This window comes from Colius striatus, chromosome 12 (assembly GCF_028858725.1).
Source record: "Colius striatus isolate bColStr4 chromosome 12, bColStr4.1.hap1, whole genome shotgun sequence".
In the NCBI taxonomy this organism is placed as follows: domain Eukaryota; kingdom Metazoa; phylum Chordata; class Aves; order Coliiformes; family Coliidae; genus Colius; species Colius striatus.
This window is the reverse complement of record NC_084770.1, coordinates 24724673-24745822: the sequence shown is the minus strand read 5'-3', so window position 1 is coordinate 24745822 and position 21150 is coordinate 24724673. Positions and strand designations below refer to the sequence as shown.

Genomic DNA, 21150 nt, shown 5'->3' with positions numbered 1-21150 from the left:
GTGTGTGATAGAGGGGTGCCAGGTTAGCTCTGGAGAACAGGTCACCTCCAGCACAACAAAAACAGCTCCAACATCCAAAGGGGCTCAAATTCACCCCAGCCAATGCAGGTATTGCTCTTCTGACACCTGAACTGGGTTCCAGCACTGTCCTTGTCCAGAGCTGGTGGTGGGACTCCTGACCTGTGGTGCAGGACCTGTCCCTGTGTCTTTTCCCCAAGGAGGCCCACCTGGGCAAAACAAAGCTGGATGAGAGCAGAGCTGCAGGCTGCCAGCCACAAGCTCGTGGCCATAAGCGAGACCTTCAGTGTGGGTGGGGGTGTGGCAGAAACGTGCCAGCAGCAAGTTCAGTGCCCATCACTGTCAAGTCTTGGTCTTCTCACCTTTCCCTTTGCTTTCCTCCATTGCTAGGGGCAGCACCCATGCTGTGAGCCAGGAGAGGGACCCTGCTGGGACACAGAGGAGCAGAGCATTGAAGCACAGTGGCCTAGCTGAGCAGACACCCAGGGAGGATTTGTACATCCCCCCCAAGCTGAGCCACAGGTACATGCAGCAGCTCAGGAGTGCTGGGGACGCTCAGGCCTGCACTGAGCGGCCGTGGCTGGGGCTGCTCCCCACAGCTGCAGTGCAGAAACAGCATTTCTGCCACACACAGCTGTGCCAGTCTGGGCAGAGTCCTCCAGCATCTCCCTCATCTTGGCCAAACTGCTCCTGAGGCCCTATCTCCATTTATCCTGGTGGCTAATGAATAGGTGTGAGCTGCAGGTCCCTCCTGGAGCCCCTCTCTCATGGACTCCCAGAGTGGTGGGGGCTGGAAGGGCCCTGCAGAGCTCATCTAGCCCCAGCCCCTGCTCAAGCAGGTTCCCCTGGCTCAGGGGGCACAGGAACGTGTCCAGGTGGGGTTGGAAACCTCCCGAGAAGGAGCCTCCACACCCTCCCTGGGCAGCCTGGGCCAGGGCTCCCTCAGCTCAGCACCAAAGGACTTTCTCCTCCTGTGCCAGGGGAACTGTTTGTGTTCTAGCTGATGTCCATCACCCCCAGTCCTGTCACTGGAGACAACACACCAAATTGTCCCCCCATGCCCCTGACACCCAGCAATTGCCCAGGAGCTGATCTCAGCCCGAGGCCATCTGCACCCCCCTGTCCATGGCAGCAGCTCCAGCCACCCTCTTCCCTGGGCTCCCCAGGGCTTGGGGAGCCACAGAGGCAGCCGAGGTGATCTCACCCCACGAGCATTTTCCTGGCTGCTTGGCCTGGCTCCGAGACACAGGCCGATAAGGCTCAGAGCTGAGGTCAGAGGGAGGGCTCTGCATTGCAGAGCTGTGTGTCAGCCTGGGACAGCACAGCGGCACCTGCACTCACCCAGCACCTCACAGCACAGCTCCACAGCACAACCCTCACATCACAGCCCCACAGCACAGCCCCACAGCACAACCCTCACAGCACAACCCTCACATCACAACCCTCACAGCACAACCCTCACATCACAACCCTCACATCACAACCCTACAGCACAACCCCCACAGCACAGCCCCCACATCACAGCCCTCACATCACAGCCCCACAGCACAACCCTACAGCACAACCCCCACAGCACAACCCCCACAGCACAGCCCCACAGCACAACCCTACAGCACAACCCCCACAGCACAGCCCCACAGCACAGCCCCCACATCACAGCCCCACAGCACAGCCCCACATCACAGCCCCACAGCACAGCCCCACAGCACAGCCCCCACATCACAGCCCTCACATCACAGCCCCACAGCACAACCCCCACAGCACAACCCTCACAGTACAACCCTCACATCACAGCCCCACAGCACAGCCCCACAGCACAACCCTCACAGCACAGCCCCACAGCACAGCCCCCACAGCACAACCCTCACATCACAGCCCCACAGCACAACCCTACAGCACAACCCCCACAGCACAACCCCCACAGCACAGCCCCACAGCACAACCCTACAGCACAACCCCCACAGCACAACCCCCACAGCACAGCCCCACAGCACAGCCCCCACATCACAGCCCCACAGCACAGCCCCACAGCACAGCCCCCACATCACAGCCCTCACATCACAGCCCCACAGCACAACCCCCACAGCACAACCCTACAGCACAACCCCCACATCACAGCCCCACAGCACAACTGTCACAGCACAACCCTCACATCACAGCCCCACAGCACAGCCCCCACAGCACAACCCTCACATCACAGCCCCACAGCACAGCCCCACATCATAGCCCCACAGCACAGTCTCACAGCACAGCCCCACATCATAGCCCCACAGCACAGTCTCACAGCACAGCCCCACAGGACAGCTCCCACAGCACAGCCCCAACATCACAGCCCCCAAAGTACAGGCCCCACAGCACAACCCTCATAGCACAGCCCCACAGCACAGCCCCCATGGGCTGCCCATCCCCACACTCACACCGGGGCAAGAGGGTCCATGTGAGGAATCCCCCCAGTGCCCACGGAGCTGGCCCAGCATGGGACTGCCAGCCAGCTGCTCTTTCACCTTCTCCAGAGGAAAAGATTGAGGCTCTTTTTTTCACCTCCAGCAGCAGAAAGAAAAAGAGGAAACTCTTTGGATCACTTAGCAAAGGGTTATCAGCCCAGGAGGGGTTTCCTGCTGCTGCAAGCACGGTGATGCTAAGAGAGGGAGGGAAGCAGGATGGTGCAGGCAGAGGGAAGGCAGTGGATGAGCTGGGAGAGGCTGCCCAGCTCCCTCAGGTATGGGCTGGGGTCTCCCATCCCCTGGGCCACAGCCCTTCTGAGGTGCTGCTGCTGGGCTTGTTGCTGTGGAGCAGTGTGTCCCACCCCACCCCAGGGCCTCCCCCATACCCACAGGCCTGGTGCTGAGCCTCCTCTGAAACTCCAGCCAGGCAGATTTGACATGGCACTGGTAAAACTGGCCTGAAAACTTGTTTCTTGAGCCCAGTTGCTGTTTGGTAAGTAGCATGGCCCAGGCTGGCTGGGGCAGCTGATGGGCTGTTAGCCCCAGCGTAGACTGAGCACAGTAGAGTGTGTCCTTCAGCTCTGGCTCTGTATCTCCGTGCTCCTCTTCCTCTGAGCAAAAGCTCCTTGTCCCTGTGCATCCTCTGTGCCTCTGAGGCTGGTGCCTGCTCCTCTTTGGGGATTCCCTTTTCACCAGTTGCTAGAAAGCCAGAAAACCCCGAGGGAGAGAGCTGCAGCTGTTTTGCCTGCTGTGCCATGCCATGCCATCCTATTCCATGCCATGCCATCCCATCCCATTCCATCCCATGCCATGCCATCCCATCCCATCCCATGCCATGCAATCTCATCCCATCCCATGCCATGCAATCTCATCCCATGCCATGCCATGCCATGCCACGCCGTGCTATGCCATGCCATGCCATGCCATGCCATCCTATCGCATCCCATCCCATCTCATGCCATGCCATACAATCTCATCCCATGCCATGCCATGCCATGCCATCTTATGCCATGCCATGCAATCTCATCCCATGCCATGCCATGTCATCCCATCCCACTCCATCCCATGCCATGCCATGCAATCTCATCTCATCCCATGCCATGCTATGCCATCCCATCCCATGCCATCCTATCCTATGCCATCCCATGCCATGCCATGCCATCCCATCCCATGCCATGCCATGCCATCCCATGCCATGCTATGCCATGCCATGCCATGCCATGCTATGCCATGCCATCCCATCCCATCCCATCCCATCCCATCCCATCCCATCCCATCCCATCCCATCCCATGTTATGCCATGCCATGCCATGCCATGCCATCCCATCCCATCCCATGCCATCCTATCCCATCCCATCCCATGCCATCCCATCCCATCCCATGCCATCCCATCCCATCCCATGTTATGCCATGCCATCCCATCCCATGCCATGCCATCCCATCCCATGCCATCCCATCCCATCCCATGTTATGCCATGCCATCCTATCCAATGCCATGCCATCCCATCCCGTGTCTGTCAGGGCACATGGGGTGACCTGGGGGCGATGCTGAGGTGGGATAGGATGGGTTTGGATTTCACAGCAGCAGAAGCAGCAGAGAAAGGAGAAGGGCTGAGCACCACCACAGCATCCTCCCCCCAGCCCCGGCCCAGCCCTGCCTGTGGGTTGGAAGATCCCTCTCACAGAATGAGAGTTTAATGTCCCAGAGCTAATTAGCAATGTGTCCCCAGCACCTGCCTCTGGCCACCTCCCCCCTGCCCCCTCCCCCAGCCATCTGCTGCCTCATCCCTGCAGGCAACACCGGCTTTGGGCTCCTGACCCACACCTTTGGGTGCTGGGTAACAACAGGAGCCTCGAGCCTCGTGCTCCTCTGTCTTCTCAGTGTCCCCCCCCCAATGATAAGTGGGGGCTCTTTAGGTAATTTGGACCCTGATGGCTCCTCCAGTCCCTCCTGTGTGTCCCCAGCACAGTCCCACTGTGATCCCAACTGGCATCTGCCCCGAAAGGGAAGCTGAGGCTGGGAGGGGGCAGGGGACACCCAGGGGCTGGCGGGGCCGGCTGCTCTTCCAGCCAGGCAGCAGCCCCCCCACAGCGAGGCTGAGGGGAGGGGGCCGAGGGGCTGAGCAGATGGGGCCGGCAGGTTTCTGTGGAGCTGGCTTGGCCTTGCAGACAATGGCACGTCTCTGGAGCAGCGATTACACAGGCAGATTTATGGGGTGGGACAGCTGGTGGGCAGAGCTCACGGCCCCCCCGCCACGGCAGCTGCCACGGCCCCGCACGCCAGCCCTGGCCCCCACCGCCCCCAGTGCCCCCACCGCCCCCAGTGCCCCCAGTGCCCCCAGCCCCGCTCCTGCAGCTGCCCCCTTGCCCCTGGCGCCCCCACCACTGCCCCTGGGCCCAGCACATGCCCCAGTGCCCCAGCATCCCTGCACGCTGCCAGCACGCCCGTGCAGCCGGGAGGGACACCCAGGGGGCACGGTGCCAGGGGCAGTTGCTGCTGCCCCACAACCCCCGTGTCTCAGTGTCTCAGTGTCTGTGCCCATGTCCATGCCCAAGCCCATGTTTCAGTCCATCTTCATGTCTGTCTGTGCCCGTTTCTGCCTCTGTGCCCGTGTGTTAATGACTCTGCCCGTGTCCGTGTGTCCATGTGCTCGTGTGTCTATGTCCATGTGTCCATGTCCCTGTCTGTGTCCCACTGTCCGTGTGCCCGTGTCCGTGCCTGCGCTCCCTCTGCCGGCAGCCACCGTGCCGGGGGGCCGTGCCGTGCCGTGCCGTGCCGTGCCGTGCCGTGCCGTGCCGGGGCGGGGCGGCGGGGCGGTGGGGCGGGGCGGGCGGGCCCGGTGGCTGCATTCCGGGCATAGCAGAGCCCGGGCCGGCCCCCGCTGCCGGCGGGACGCCCAGAACAGCTGCCGCGCTCCCCGGGCAGCACCGCCGCCGTCCCGCTCCGCCATGCCCCGGTAAGTGCCGCTCCGGCCGCGCTCCCAGCGCGCCCCCAGCGCCCCGGGACCCCACCGGCAGCGGGAGGGCCCGGCCCGGCTCGCCCTGGCCGCGGGAGACATCGGCGAGCGGGCGGGGGGGGGGCTCCTGCTCGCTCCCGGGGCCGCTCGTGCAGGGGGGAGGTCGCGGGTCGGGGGAGGGAGCCAGCGCCGGGCCCCGCGGCCGCGGGTGCGATGAGAGCGGCCGTGCTCAGCCCGGCTCAGCGCCGCGGGCTCCCAGCCCTCGGGCCCGCCCCGGCTGCCGGCGTGCCGGGCCGAGCCGGGCCGGATTCCCGGCCGGCAGCCCGCCGTCGGGCCCGCCCGCCCCGCTCCCGCGCCACCGAGTGGCAGTGGGGGGCTGGAAGGAGCCGCAGCCCCGCCGCGGCAGCTCCGCTCACGCCCGTCTCTCCCCGCGCAGCTTCCTCGGCGTGGCGCGTTGCCGCTGAGGAGCCCGCGGCCCGCGTCGGGTGCGAAGGAGTCTGCGTCAGCCATGAGGACAGCGGAGGACTCCAACGGGACGGTCCTGCACCGGCTGATCCAGGAGCAGCTGCGCTACGGCAACCTGACGGAGAACCGCACGCTGCTGGCCATCCAGCAGCAGGCCCTGCGCGGCGGCGGCAGCCCGCGCTCCTCCCTGGAGAGCCTCAGCCCCGAGGAGAGCCAGATGGTGCAGCAGTCCACGCGGCAGGAGCCGCAGGGCCAGGAGCATCACTCCGACCACGTCTACCTGGAGAACGGCGTCCATCGGCTGTGCCAGCCCCAGCACAAGGGCGAGGAGCTGCCGAGCTACGAGGAGGCCAAGGCGCATTCCCAGCTGTATGCCTCGCAGCGGGCCGGCCGGCAGCCCGCGGGGCCCGGGGACGGCGGCGCCCGGCGCCCGGACGAGGGGCTGAAGGAGCTGAAGCACGGCCACGTGCGGTCGCTGAGCGAGCGGCTGATGCGGCTGTCGCTGGAGAGGAACGGGGCCAAGGCGCAGAGCCCCATCAGCGCTTCCCACAGCTACCCCCAGCTCTCCCGCCACCACCAGCTGGCCGCCCTGCGAGGGCAGCAGCCCCCCGAGGGGCTGGAGCCGCGGGGACCCCCCCCGGAGTATCCCTACGTCATCCCTTCCCAGGACGTTTACCTGGCCGAGCCCCGGCCCTGCTCGCGGGAGGGTCCTGGATTCCAGCATCCCGACATCAGGTAACCTGCGGCCCCTGGGCCCGCTGGCGGGTGTCTCTGGGCCGCGGTGCCCCAGGGGCAGCTGGGGTGGATGCGAGGGCAGAGGGGCCCCGGGGCGGCCGCTGCCAAACCAGGGCCAGGCCTGGCTCAGCCCACGGGGGTCTGTGGGACCCCTCTGGTCCTCTCCTCCCTCCAGTTTCCCCCAGCACATTGGGTTTTTCCAAGTGGTGATGAATGTCCCGCTGCCTCTGCAGACCCTGCCCCCTCCCCACGTGCTGGCAGGAATTTGGGGTCAGTTCAGGAGCTGGAACCAGCTCAGGAAGCAGCTAAAACGTGGAGCAGGGCGGGGTGGCAAAGGCCAAAGCGCTCCCTGCTGCGTGGGGCTGAGCTGGGGTGTCCGTGTGGCACGGCTGTGGGGCTGCTGCCGAGCCCGAGCCAGCGCCCGAAGGTTGGCAGAGGCAGTGCCAGCCCTTCCCTTTGGCAGCTTGACGCCTCCAGCAAAGCCTCAGCTGGTGTGTGCGAGGGCCACGGAGAGATGTGGGGGTCCCGAGGCGCAGGCACTGCCTGGTGCTGGGGAAGGCTGGAATCGGCTCCTTCCCGTGTGGATAACGATGGGGACGAGGGAGCTGGGCACTGGGTGGGAGGCCTCACGCTGCTCCCGGCCCTGCTTGGCCTACCCAGGCGGAGAGCGATAGCATCTCCGTCAGGAAAACCTCCTTCCAGGGAACAAAGAGGGGAAGGGGAGCCACGAGGAAGATGTATTTCTCCTTCCCCGCTCCTCTATCATCCCGCAGGAATGCGACCCTTGGCGGGCTCTGCTGTGGGGGGCTCGGAGGGTTCAACTGAGCGGTGGCCGGGCTGGCCTGTCCCTCTGGATGCAGCCACCATGGGGGGATACTTTGGTGGGTGGGAGCAGAGCCAGAAGCCCTCACTGTGCCCAGGAAACAAGGCGAGGGAGCAGCGCTGACAGCTCTCGCATCCTTTGCTGAGCTGTTGTCCGTCTGTGGCAGCCCCAGGGAGAGGCTGGGTCAGGGGGCTGGGAGCCCCTCCAGCCCAGCGCTGGGGTGGGCAGGTCAAGGCATCTCTGCCAGACGGGTTGTTTTGTGTTGGAGGGTGCTTGGGCAAGGAGCTTTTAGAAAGCAAACGCCTCCCAGCAGGCTCATCCCAGAGCCCCCACTCCTCTGGCGTGACCTGGAGGCACTGGTGCCCGCTCAGCCCGCGGCTCTGTGCGGTCGGTGGGCTGTGGGAGGTGTGGTTGGTTCTCCCGCCTCACCAAGCTGAACTGAGGCAGAACTGTTTCCCTGAGAGGGGTGTCAGCACCTGTGCCAGGCTGCCCAGGGAGCTGGGGGAGTGCCCAGCCCTGGAGGGATCCCAGAGCCGTGGGGCTGAGGTGCTGAGGGCCGTGGGGTAGTGGTGGGCTGGGCAGGGTGAGGGCAGGGCTGGGGCTGCAGCAGCTTCAGGGGCTTTAACAACCCCAATGACTGTGTGATTCCATGATTCCAAGCCCCTTGAGCATCCCTTCCCCTCCTTCCCTGCAGGGTGCTGCCCAGCCACGTCCCCACCGCTTTCCCGCTGTGCCCGGGCGCGCTGGGCCCCGCGGCCGTGGAGGCCCTGGTGAGCGCTCAGGCCGTGTCGGCCGGCAGCCGCCTGGCCCGGGTGGACGCCGTCCTATGCGAGAACGAGCGGCTGCAGCGGGAGAGCGAGCGGCTGCGGCGGGAGCTGCAGAGCTGCGCCGACAAGGCCGCCCGCATCCACAAGGTGAGCGGCCGCCGCGAGCCCCCGCGGCAGGCAAGCTGCCCCCTTTAGCCGCTTAATCCCTTCTCCCCCGTCCCTGCGGCGGCCGGTTCCCCTCCAGCAGCTGCGCCCCGGCAGCCGGCCCCGGGCAGAAGGAGCCCGTTCTGCCGTGCCCCCTCCCTCCCTCCCTCCGCTGCGCCCGGCCCCGGCCGCCACAGACGGCCCTTTGTGCGGCCGCGTACAAGGGGCGGCTGTTCCCTGCCGGCCGGGCTCCGGCACGGCCAAAACCTTGCCCAGGGAGCCTGCTGCGGGAAGCAAGGCAGAGAAAGTCCGTTTCCCCCCCTCCCTGAACGTGCTGTGGGGGTCAGCCCGGGGTGCCCTGAGCTCCTGAGGCAGCCCAGGCCGGGCTGAGCGGCGCCGGGGAGCCGTGGCCGGGCTCTGCCTCGCCTTTCCTCATTCCACGGATGTCTGAGCCCGGCCTGTCCCTTGCTGTGCCCCAGCTGGAGAGCGAGATCCAGCGCATCTCCGAGGACTACGAGAACCTCGTCAAGGCGTCGTCCAAGCGGGAAGCCTTGGAGAAGGCCATGAGGAACAAGAGGGACGGTGAGATGAGGCGCCTCCAGGACTTCAACCGGGACCTGAAAGGTGAGGGACCCTCCGTGTCCCCATCCCCAACGGGCACTCGTGGTCCCACCCACCCGCCAGTGTCTCCCACTTCATCCAAAGCCTTGTATTGGAGCCTTAATTGGGTTTAATTGCCTTTGGACCAGAGCGGTTGGAGTCGGCGAACAAGCAGCTGGCCAGCAGGACCCAGGAAAGCCAGGAGAGCAACCAGGGCAGCGTGGCCAAACTCCTGGCGCAGAGTAAGCCCCGGGAGAGGATGGGCACGGGAGGATGGGGCTCGGCGTGCTCCCTTGGGCTGGAGGAGGAGGAGGAGGTGGCGGGCAGCAGCTCTGGCCCTTCCCCAGGGAGGATGGAGCTGCTCTTGGCGCTGGACCCGAGCCATTAATCCCGGCTGGGCGGCCGGCGGCGTGACCCGCATTCCCCGCATTCCTGCTGCTGCCGGCTCTTCCAGCGCCGAGCCCGCACTCCCGCCCCGCGCCAGCCCGGCCCTGCTCTCTCTCCTCCCTCCTCTGCTGCACAGGCCTCAGCTTATTCTTGCTGTGGGGGGAGGGAAAATACACCTACATCTGTTGTTTGAGCAGAGAGATGTGGCGTCAGTGTTACACGGGAGGAATCGCATCCCCTTCCCCTCCATCTGCATCCCTGGGGAGCTTTGGCCTCGCATGAGCCAAAATTTGGGCTGGAATGTGACAAATGGAGGCTTTTGGCCATCTGCCCCAGCGGCTGGGACGGCCCTGGGCCCCATATACCCTGTGTGCTGGGGGAGGGATGGCACGGCCGAGTTTTGGGGAGCAAAGAGCCCGGTGGGGCTTCACAGACCAAGCCTTAGGCTCCTCGACTGAGACTTGCGGGGGGTCCCTTTCAGGCTACGAGCACCAGCAGGAGAAGGAGAAGCTGGAGCGGGAGGTGTCCCTGCTGCGCAGCGCCAACGAGGACCAGCGTCGGCGGGCAGAGCTGCTGGAGCAGGCGCTGGGCAGCGCCCAGGCGCGGGCAGCCAAGGCCGAGGCCGAGCTGCGGAAGAAGAGAGCCTACGTGGAGAAGGTGGAGCGGCTGCAGGCAGCGCTGGGCCAGCTCCAGGCCGCCTGCGAGAAGCGGGAGCAGCTGGAGCTGCGGCTCCGCACACGCCTGGAGCAGGAGCTGAAGATGCTGCGGGCTCAGCAGGTGCGTGACAGCCACACGTGGTGGGTACCAGCCACACACGGTGGTTGCTGCCACACACGGTGGTTGCTGCCACACAGTGGGTGCCAGTCACACATGGTGGGTACATACCACACATAGTGGGTGCTGCCACACGTGGTCGGTACCAGCCACACAGTGGATGCCAGTCACACGTGGTGGGTACGTACCACACGTGGTGGGTGCCAGTCACACACAGTGGGTACATACCACACATGGTGGGTGCTGCCACACAGTGGGTGCCAGTCACACATAGTGGGTACCAGCCACATGTGGTGGGTACCAGCCACACAGTGGGTGCCAGTCACACATGTGGGTACATACCACACATGGTGGGTGCTGCCACACAGTGGGTGCCAGTCACACATAGTGGGTACATACCACACGTGGTGGGTGCTGCCACATGTAGTGGGTGCCAGCCACACACAGTGGGTACATACCACACATGGTGGGTGCTGCCACACAGTGGGTGCCAGTCACACATAGTGGGTACATACCACACATGGTGGGTGACAGCCACACAAGGTGGGTACCAGCCACACAGTGGGTGCCAGTCACACATAGTGGGTACATACCACACACGGTGGATGCTGCCACCTCCTTGAGGCACCTCCTCATGCTCCCTTTGGGGCCTGTGCTTGTTGTGCAGAGGCAGGCGGGAGCTGCAGGCGGGGGGACGCCGGAGCTGAGCGTCCACACGCTCTCCGAGCAGCTGAGGGAGAAGGAGGAGAAGATCCTGGCCCTGGAGGCTGACATGACCAAGTGGGAGCAGAAGTACCTGGAGGAGTGCACCATGCGGCAGTTCGCCATGGACGCCGCGGCCACGGCGGCCGCTCAGCGGGACACCACCCTCATCAGCCATTCCCCGCGCCATTCCCCCAACAGCAGCTTCAACGAGGAGCTGCTCCTGGCCAGCCACAAGCACCAGGAGATGGAGAGCAGGTGAGGCCCCACCTTTGCCAGCGAGCTCTTGCCGTGGCCTCGCTGCATGGCCCCGCGTGCCCCTTGCTCCCTGCAGCTCCTCCCCCAGCATCCGCCTCTCCTCCTCCGCAGGCTGAAAGCCCTTCACGCCCAGATCCTGGAGAAGGACGCCGTCATCAAGGTGCTGCAGCAGCGCTCGCGGAGGGACCCCAGCAAAGCCCTGCAGGGCTCCCTGCGGCCGGCCAAGTCCGTGCCCTCCGTCTTCGCCGCCTCCGCCGGCCCGAGCTGGCCGGGGCCTGGCCAGAGCGAGCGGCCGCCCGAGGGCGGCTCCCGGGGTGCCGCCGGTGAGTGGAGGCACCCGCCTGCTCCCTCCTTCCCTCGGCGGCGGGAGCCCGAGGCTTCGGCTGCCGGGAGCTTGGGGACGGGGCGGGGGTTTCTCCGGTGAGATGCCTGACGGTGCCTCCTCCGGCAGGCAAAGGCAGCGGCGAGGGGGCCGCGGCGCCCAGCAGCCCGGCGCACGCCAAGCACGGCAGCAGGGACGGCAGCACGCAGACGGATGGGGCGGGCGACGGCGGCGGCCAGGGCCAGGGCAGCGACCGCCCCGCGGCTCTGCTGGGTGAGTCTGGGGTGGCAGAGGCTCAGCAGCCCCCAGGTGTGCCCCGCACAAGCGGTGGGGATGCTTTGAGGCATTCTCAAGGCCCCCGTGGGGTCTGGTGGCCGTGAATCCCTGCGGCTGCTTGTTGCCTGTGTTCAGGTTTAAGGTGCTGAGCTTTTCTCTTGAGCTCCGTGGGGGGAGGCTGGAGCAGCAGCTCCCGTGGGCTGGGCACCGCGCTGATGCTCTTCACCTCTCCTCCAGCTCTTGTCTCTTCTCTCTGCAGAGAGCTCAGCTGCTGCCAGAGTCCCAGACCTGTCCGACATGGTGGAGATCCTGATTTAAGGCCAGCCAGGGGCTGCACACCGGCCCCTCTGCCCTCCCTGCCTGCCCAGGACGGGGTGGAGGAGGCTGTGGGAAGGAGCGAGCCTGGAGCTCGGCAGGCAGGGCCCCGTCCCGGCTCGGCAGCTGCGCGGGGCGCGCTGGAGCCCGGGGACCCCGCAGCGGCCGCGGGGCCTCACCACCCGCTGGACATCCCCCCGGCTCTTGGATGATGTTTCAGCCTCTTCTCCTTCCCGAGGCCGAGGGCTTCCTGTGGCCCCGTCCCACCTCTGGGGCTTGACCCTCCGTGCCCTGCCAGGGGCTTGGTTTCTGACTGGACTGAACCCTCTGGGCTCACCTGAGCTGTAGCCACAGCCCCTTGTCTCTTGGTGGGAGCAGAGCCGGGAGGGTCCCTCCGTGCGTCCCACCACACCATGCTCCCCAAACACCAGGAGCCCCAACCCTCCATCACCCCCTGACACCCACATCCTGCCTCTGGGCCGTGGCCACAGGCGGGTGAGGAGGCTGGGACGGTGAAACAAAACCAAAACGACCATGGAGGGAGCACAAGGCGGAGGAGAAAGCCCTTGAAGGCAGAGCTGAAGCCCTTGGAGGGACACGGAGCCCTTGGAGGTCGTGGCTCATCCCCCCACCACGGCTACCGGCAGCTGGCTTCTGCCCGTGGCCAGCGCCCTCCTCACTCCTGTGAGCTCGGATGCTTCCTGGCCCTACCCTTCATGTACATGTCATTTCCCCCCCTTTCTCTCTTTCTTTCTTCTCTAAACACACGTGCATTTGCTGGCCAACTGCATTTTTATCCCCCCTGAGCAGCCCCCGCTGGGTTCTCGTGCATTGTTTACACAGTGGAAAACAAACAGACAAAAAGTGATGAAAGAGGAAGAAAAAAACCCCTCCCCTAAAGCCAGCCCCCAAGAACCCAACCCCCAACTTAATATATTTTATATTAATATTGATCATTCTTGGTTCAGTTTTGGTTGTGTTTCTCGTGCTGTGAACGTTTGTTTTTTTCCTGCCAAAGATGGTGAGTTGTTGTTTGTTAAGTTATCTGGAGTATTTAAAGGTAAGCCTGGCTGTTCCGTTCTGCCACCCTGTACCGAGGCTGCTGGAGCATTCCACTGGGTATAACAGTATTTTAATAAAAAAACCCTCCAAATGTTGCCCCACAGCGACTCTTTTTGTTCTCCCCCTGTGCTGGGTGCCCCCCTGCCCTTGCCCAGCTCCCCAGGGTTGTTGTTTGGGGTACAGCTGCGTGGGAGAGGGGAAATAAACACTCAAGAGCGTCTCTGTGTTCCCTGAAATCATAGAGAATGGTGGGGTTGGAAGGGACCTCTAGAGCTCATCCAGTCAGAAGCAGGGTCACCTAGATCAGGTCACACAGGAACGTGTCCAGGTGGGGCTTGAAGCCCTCCAAGGAAGGAGCCTCCCCTTGGGATTTCATTCCCACCACCTCCAGGGGGGAGGTAGAGATGCTGATGCTTCCTTCCTGCAGTGCTGTGGGAACTCCATCCTGCTGGGACCCTCACAAGCCCCTGCCACAGGGACTCCTCGATGGCCACATCCTCGGGCACCCCTGGACCTGCTGCCCGAGCTCCCTCTCAGCTTTGCCAGCTGCCTCCAAGCCCTCCCCACGCTGCCTGGCTTCTGGTGCTGCAGCCAGGGCTGCCTCAGGGCTTCCCCAGCCCGGCCCTGCTGCTCCCCAGCCCTTCTCCTCAGAGCTTTTTGTTTGCTGCTGTTGTTTGCCTTTTCCATAGCTGTTGTATTACTGCCTCCCAGGGAGCATCCCTGGGGCCTCTGCTCCAGCTGCTTGGGTGCTGGCAGCCCAGCTGGAGCCATCACCACTCGGCTGGGACTTTCCCTTTTTTGCACCACTTGGTATTTATTGGCAGCTCAGCTTGTTCCATCCCACCAGCCCTGGAGACCTGCAGATCTCTGAGGCCCTGCAATGGGCTTTAGCTCGGGTTATGCAGAACAAGGGCATAAGAAAACAGCTTTGCTGCCAACTCCTCCCTGGAAAGTGGCTTAGGGCTCTCTGCTGAGGATCACCAGTTTTGGGAAGACTGTGATGCTGAGCCTGAGCTCAGCTCTACCCTTCCCAGCCAGGAACTGTGAAGGAGTGTGGCTGAAAGCCTGCAAGTCTCTGTTGCTGCAAGAGCAGGTTGGAGAGGCTCAGAGCCGTGGGGAGCTGGGAGCTGGGATCCTCCTTCCACCTATGGCTTCTCCTGGGTTTTGCAAGCAGGGAAACAATTCCACCCCCATGCACGTGGGAACCCTTCTGTCCTCCTCAGAACGGGGCTGCTGCGGGGAGGGCTGGCTGGGAAGCTCACGGGGAGCTGCTGCTGCTGGGGGTGTGTGGTGCGGGGGGGTCCCGGTGGGCGCCGTGCAGGGGCCGTACCTGCCCTGCCTCCCTGGCTGCTGCTGCCCGGGAAGCCTTGCAGCATTCCTGGCATTCCGCAGCGCTCACGCCCCACGCTTTATTTACCCGATTCCGGATGCAGAGCGGCCTCTCAGCAGGGCTCCCTGCCTGCAGGCTTCAGGGCACAGGCTCCTTGCTCAGAGCTTTGCCCGCTCCCCCACGGACCCCCCCACCCAGGGCTTTCACAGCCCCCGGGAGCCTGCAAAAGGAGGCAGCAGCCCTGTACGAGTGAGGCAGAGGTGAACACACGTGGGAAGGGACAGGGGAAGCCCGAAGCCCATCTGTGAATGCAGGAGGCAGGCAGTGGGGAGAGCGTGCCCAAGCCCTGCAGGTTGGGGCAGGAGGTCACTGCTCCTCCTGCTCCATCCCAGAGGTTGCAGCAGCAGCACCTGCAGTCGTTTGTTTTGGTGGGGTTGCTTCTCAGCTGGAGCAACAGGCTGGTGGAGCTCCAGGTCTGGCTGCTGTGGGTGTGTGTTATCACCTGCTTTATCGCTCCGTCATCGCAGGCATTTCTCTCCACCCTCTCCCCATCGTCTCTCTCACTGGGTTTCACCATCACTTGGACCCACAGTCCCTCATCCCATGTGGGTCCTGCTCAGGCCCTGGCACTGTGCATGGCTGAAACACCACGTGGGAGCAAAGCTGCTGCTCCCATCCCCATGTCTGTGGTCTCTGTGTCCTTGATTCTTGTGCCCCAGCATCCCCACACCCTTGACTCTTGCACCTCTGCATCCCTGTATCCTTGATCTCTGCAGCCTCGTGTCCTCAAACCTCACATCCCTGCATCCTTGATCTCTGCAGCCCTATCTTCCTGCATCCCTGTGTCCCCATGGCCTAAGACAGGGTGGCTGGAGATGCCTGCAGAGCTGCTGGCTGGGCTGGCAGCTGGAGGTGACACCTTCTGTGGGCTGCAGGGGCACAGCCCTGGGGAGATGGAAAGGGCCAGCGGGATCCTCTCTGAATGCCACGGCCATCACACTGGTGGCTTTGAGTGAGATGCCCTGTCCCGGGGCAGCACCTCTCTCAATGGGTGAAAGGGAGAACTTGCCTGGCCCGGGGACTATTTGGGGAGGGACAGACCTTCCCTTGGCCACAGTGGGTCAGGACCAGGCTGAGGATCTTGTCAGGGGCACGTGGCTGCCCACCGAGTCCCATTCCCAGGCAGGAGCATCTCAGACGCTGGTGCCACACCACAGCAGCATCGCTGCAGCTTTGCTTGCTGCTTCTCCCTGTTTCTCCTTGGAGCCTGGAAGCTGGAGCTTGGTCTCTGGAGCATCCTCGGAGCTCAGCAGCTCCTTTCTTGGGCCTGGTGGCTCCTTGTGCACCTCCTCTCTTTTCCACTTGCCAAAGGTTAGAGCTGGACAGGACAAGCTCATCCCAACCTCCTTATGCTGGAACATGGCTCTTGGAAAAGCCAAAAAATCCCTCCCAGGATTTGGGAGGAAGGGAATTTCCCTCCTGTTCCAAAGGAGCTGGGTCTGTGGGGGAGGCTGGGCAGTGCTGGGAGCCAGCCCTGCAGCTTCCCAGCAACCAGCCAGGCAGCCACGGGGCTCTCTCTCGCCTCAAGTCCCAGCTCGCTCCTGGGGCTGCCAGGAATGAAGCTCTCCCCGCTGGGCCTGCTGAGCCCTTCCCTCTCCCTTCCCCCTCCCCTCACCCCAGGGCTTCCCCAAGCCCACAGGCACCTCTCTGTGCCCAGGGCTGCTTGGGAGGGCTCTCCCCTGGCTTTTGTCTGCTGGGGGCACAACTGGTGGCTTGCAGTTACAAGCCACCCCCAAGATGTCTCATCCCTGCAGAGCACCAGCGTGCAGCACGTGCTGGAGCAGAGATGGGATCCGCAGATGGGTGGGTGCTGGTGTCTGGGGGACATGCACAGCCCTGTGTGCACAGGGTGGGCTGTGACCCCACCTGTGATGTTCCATCCACCCAGTCACAGAGCAGCACGGTCTCCTCAGGGAATGGGGGTGTTGAGCCTGGAGAAGAAGAGCCTGAGGAGAGACAGGAGCACTCTCTGACACTCCCTGACAGGAGGCTGCAGGGAGCTGGGGGTCAGGCTCTGCTCCCAAGTAATGAGTGATAGGACCAGAGGAAAGGGGCTGGAGTTGCCCCAGGGTTGGCTGAGGTTGGAGCTGAGGCAGAACTGTTTCCCTGAGAGGGGTGTCACCCCTGTGCCAGGCTGCCCAGGGAGCTGGGGCAGTGCCCAGCCCTGGAGGGATCCCAAAGCCGTGGGGCTGAGGTGCTGAGGGCTGTGGGTCAGTGCTGGGCTGGGCAGGGCTGGGACTGCAGCAGCTTCAGGGGCTTTTCCAAACAAAACACTCCTCCAACCCTCCAGCCCTAGGACCTCCTTCTCCATCCTCCCCCGCCCCCTGAAGCCTTTCCTCGGGGCAGGCAGCGGGCAGGCAGGGCTGGGAGCCGCCTGGGCTGTGCTGGGATGAGCAGAAGCGGTCGGGCTGCGGCGCAGGAGCAGCAAATTCCTCATTCCTGGTGCCTGTGCTGTGCTGCCTGCTGCCATCTTTGCATGCAAACAGTAAACAGCCTGTTATTATCCCGGATGCTTTGAATAACTGTGGCTATTTTTTCTCTTCCCAGCGTTCTAAAAAGGCAAAAAATTCCCTGTGGTTTCTGAGTCAAGTCTTCTTTTCCTCGCTCTCTTCTCTTTCCTTCCCACCACCTCCCTGACCTTGACAAACCAGGCAGACCAGCTCCGGGCTCTCCCCGCTGCCCAGAGCACTTGTGCTGCACCCCAGCAACCTGGGGCCAAGCCTGGTGTCAGAGCCAGCCCCGGGCTGGCAGCAGCAGGCAGGATCCACTGGGCACCCTGCCCACCACCTCCCCTGGCTGAGGAGGCTGGGGATGATCCAGGAGGCTTGGGATGATGCTCAAGGAGGCTGGGGATGCTCTGGGAGGCTGGGGATGCTCCAGGAGGCTGGGAATGATGCTCAAGGAGGCTGGGGATGCTCTGGGAGGCTGGGGATGCTCCAGGAGGCTGGGAATGATGCTCAAGGAGGCTGGGGATGCTCTGTGAGGCTGGGGATGCTTGAGGAGTCTGGGGACGATGCTCAAGGAGGCTGGAAATGCTTGAGGAGGCTGGGGATGCTCCAGGAGGCTGGGGATGATGTTCAAGGAGGCTGGGGATGCTCAAGGAGCTGGGGATGCTCAAGGAGGCTGGGGATGCTCAAGGAGCTGGGGATGCTCAAGGAGGCTGGGGATGATGCTCAAGGAGGCTGGGGATGCTTTGGGAGCTGGGGATGCTCCAGGAGGCTGGGGATGATGCTCAAGGAGGCTGGGGATGCTCAAGGAGGCTGGGGGTGATGGTCCAGGAGGGTAGAAATGCTTGAGGAGGCTGGGGATGATGCTCCAAGAGGCTGGGGATGTTCTGGGAAGCTGGGGATGTTTGAGGAGGCTCAGGATGATGCTCAAGGAGGCTGGGGATGCTTGAGGAGGCTGGGGATGATGCTCAAGGAGGTTGGGGATGCTCTAGGAGGTCACAGCTCACACAGGCAGCAGGGGCAGGGGCACAAGATGCTGCCTGTGCTCCTCTCTTTGTGAGCCCAGGGGCTGGAAGATGTGTGTCTGTGGCAGTCAGGAGCTGATGGGAGCACGAGAGTGGCCTGACCATCCAGCCCTTGCACACAGCAGGTGTTTCTCAGTTTGCCTTGCAGATCCCCTGCCAGGGCTGGGACTCCTTCCTCCTCTTTCCTGCCTCCTCATCCTCCCACAGGACAGCCCCATAGGCCTTTGTACTTGGTGTGATCCTCACAAGCCCTCCCTGCCCAGGGAGGGTGTGGAGGCTCCTTCTGAGGAGATTCCCAACCCCACCTGGACACATTCCTGTGCCCCTTGAGTGAGGGGAAGCTGCCTGAGCAGGGGCTGGAGCAGCTCTGCAGGGCCCTTCCACCCCACCGTGCTGGGATGCTGTGAAAATACTCAATCAGAAATGGGTAGAGAAGGACCTGAGCTCCCTGCTAAAGCTGATAGGGGGTTGGCTTGTATTTTTTGGTTGCTGATTGGGTTTTGCTACAGCTTGAGAGTGGTAGAGGTTGGTGGCAGTTCCCAGCACAGCACCCCCAGGGCATCAGCATCAGGCTGGATCCCTGAGTCCCACCTCAGGGCTCTGCAAAGTGCTTGGGCCAAATATCTGAAGGGAGACAGGGGTCAGTTAATTGGGTGGAGACAAAACCATGGTGGTTAGAAGCTCCTTTGGAAGCCAAGGGGCTGGGAAGGGGGCTGAGGCTCGTGGCAGATGCTGCTCAGGTGGGGAAAGCCTTTAGAAGCCACTGAGCTTCAGCTGCCAGGTCCCAGCAGCAGCAGCAGTGAGTCATGGCACAGTGACACTGTGCAGGAAACTTCCAGTGAAAGGTTTTCCCAGCCAGAAGGGGCCTGGGTTCTTTCTCTTTTATTTATTATTAACAAAACCTTGACTTCTTCCTTCCAGGAGCAACGGGAGCTTTGGCCTCCCTGCCTGCCAGGGGGAACCGCTCCACGCTCACTTCGCTTCTCTCTCCCCTTCAAAGCTGAAACTCCTCTGAAGAACCAGGATGGGTGAGGGCTGGTGTGTGTGTTCCTCCAAGGTGCCTGCTCACTGTCCTCACACGTGGGGAAGCCACAGGAACACTTAAACCTGAGGAAAAGAATTGGCTCCAGGCCAAAGGAAAGCTCCTAGTGCCCAGGCTTGAAATTGTGCCCAAGCTTTTCATGGGGAGGGGAGAATCACTCCCCTTGAATTCCTCGCTGCTCCAGCTCCCTTGGCTGACACTTTGAAGCCCAACATTGGGCTGGGATCCCCAGTGGTGGTTTTCTTCCTGGGCTTTTGCAGGCTGAGGCACAGACTGGCTGCTGCAGCCACCCTCAGATGTCCCTTCCCTTCCCTTCCCTTCCCTTCCCTTCCCTTCCCTTCCCTTCCCTTCCCTTCCCTTCCCTTCCCTTCCCTTCCCTTCCCTTCCCTTCCCATGGAGCCTGGCTGCTGTGGCTGTGTGCCCCACACCAGTGCAGGCTGCAGGGAGGGAGCTGAGAAAGGTATTACAGAGCCTTACATGACAAATAAAACCCAAACCAACCCACTTTCAGGGAGAAAGACACAAGCTGAGAGGCAGAATGTGAATTTTGGCCACGATGGCAAATGACACAGGCTGGAAAATATTCCCAGCCACATTCTTACAGCCTCCAAGCATGATCCTGGGGGGTTTTTCTCTCTTGTGTAGGGTCCAGCATGAGGTAACAGCAGGCAGCAGGGCTCAGCCCTGTGATCCCACGGCAAGCCCTGGCAGCCTGTGAAGCCCCATGGAGCAGCCAGGGCTGTGTGCAGGGCTGTGGAAGGGTTGTGTGTGCCCCATGGAGCAGCCAGGGCTGTGTGTGCCCCATGGAGCAGCCAGGGCTGTGTGCAGGGTAGCTCAGGGCACAGGGCTGTGTGCAGGGTGGCTCAGGGCTGTGTGTGCCCCATGGAGCAGCCAGGGCTGTGTGCAGGGTGGCTCAGGGCACAGGGCTGTGTGCTGGGTGGCTCAGGGCTGTGTGTGCTCTGTGGAGCAGCCAGGGCTGTGTGCAGGGTGGCTCAGGGCTGTGTGTGCCCCATGGAGCAGCCAGGGCTGTGTGCAGGGTGGCTCAGGGCTGTGTGTGCCCCATGGAGCAGCCAGGGCTGTGTGCAGGGTGGCTCAGGGCACAGGGCTGTGTGCTGGGTGGCTCAGGGCTGTGTGTGCCCCATGGAGCAGCCAGGGCTGTGTGCAGGGTGGCTCAGGGCACAGGGCTGTATGCTGGGTGGCTCAGGGCTGTGTGTGCCCCATGGAGCAGCCAGGGCTGTGTGCAGGGTGGCTCAGGGCACAGGGCTGTGTGCAGGGTGGCTCAGGGCTGTGTGTGCCCCATGGAGCAGCCAGGGCTGTGTGCAGGGTGGTTCAGGGCACAGGGCTGTATGCAGGGTGGCTCAGGGCTGTGTGTGCTCTGTGGAGCAGCCAGGGCTGTGTGCAGGGTGGCTCAGGGCACAGGGCTGTGTGCAGGGTGGCTCAGGGCTGTGTGTGCCCTGTGGAGCAGCCAGGGCTGTGTGTGCAGGGTGGCTCAGGGCACAGGGCTGTGTGCTGGGTGGCTCAGGGCTGTGTGTGCCCCATGGAGCAGCCAGGGCTGTGTGCAGGGCTGTGGAAGGGTTGTGTGTGCCCCATGGAGCAGCCAGGGCTGTGTGCAGGGCAGTTCATGGCTGTTTGTGCCCTGTGGAGCAGCCAGGGCTGTGTGCAGGGTGGCTCAGGGCACAGGGCTGTGTGCAGGGTGGCTCAGGGCTGTGTGTGCCCCATGGAGCAGCACTGGCTGCTTTCAGGAAGCCAGGGCACGTCACCGCTGCCGTGACTGGCCAGCCTGGAACTCCCGGCATGTCTTGGACACAGCAGAAGTTTAGGAGCACGTTTCCATGGCAACCAAAACACAGCATTTTTTCCAACTGTCCAAAAAAAAAGAAAAGAGACAAGAAAGGGAACCAAGAGAGGAAATTCTTGGAAGACAAAATGAGGCAGAAAGCTGGTCCCTGCCCTGCCCCCCTGGCAGCGCTGCCTGCAGCTGGGCACGGGGCACGCTCGTGCTGTGAGCCAGGGCCTCCCCATGCTGGGAGGCACAGCAGGGCCGTGCTGGCCAGCTGGGTGATTCCTGAGCTGCTGCCCTGTGCACCAGGCCAGGAGTGGCTCCATCCCAGAATAGAGCCACCACCAGGACGTCACTCCACGGCAGCTGGAGTTCGACGTGTGTCTCCAGCACCTCGAGAGGCTGCTTGTCCGAGGC

General features: G+C 63.1%; 1 protein-coding gene across 2 annotated transcripts; it reads left to right on the top strand.

Moving 5' to 3' along the window:
* The first annotated feature begins 418 nt into the window (after positions 1-418).
* AMOTL2 (angiomotin like 2) lies at positions 419-13144 on the top strand. 2 transcript variants are annotated; one of them, XM_062005885.1, is made up of 10 exons: positions 419-540; positions 5856-6619; positions 8137-8356; positions 8833-8977; positions 9103-9195; positions 9822-10117; positions 10782-11074; positions 11186-11397; positions 11526-11669; positions 11932-13144. In XM_062005885.1, the coding sequence occupies exons 2-10, from the start codon at positions 5928-5930 to the stop codon at positions 11988-11990; spliced, it is 2154 nt and encodes a 717-aa protein (XP_061861869.1). In that variant the 5' UTR covers positions 419-540; positions 5856-5927; the 3' UTR covers positions 11991-13144. The 2 variants fall into 2 exon arrangements, with proteins under 2 accessions (XP_061861869.1, XP_061861868.1); XM_062005884.1 differs by lacking the exon at positions 419-540 and adding an exon at positions 5313-5419.
* Positions 13145-21150: the final 8006 nt, after the last annotated feature.

Bases quoted from the DNA above. Each gene is read 5' to 3' on its own strand.
- AMOTL2 (XM_062005885.1), top strand. From the start codon at position 5,928: ATGAGGACAGCGGAGGACTCCAACGGGACGGTCCTGCACCGGCTGATC. The intron at 10,118-10,781 runs GTGCGTGACAGC...CTTGTTGTGCAG, and splicing joins AGATGCTGCGGGCTCAGCAG to AGGCAGGCGGGAGCTGCAGG. The intron at 11,398-11,525 runs GTGAGTGGAGGC...CTCCTCCGGCAG, and splicing joins CGGCTCCCGGGGTGCCGCCG to GCAAAGGCAGCGGCGAGGGG.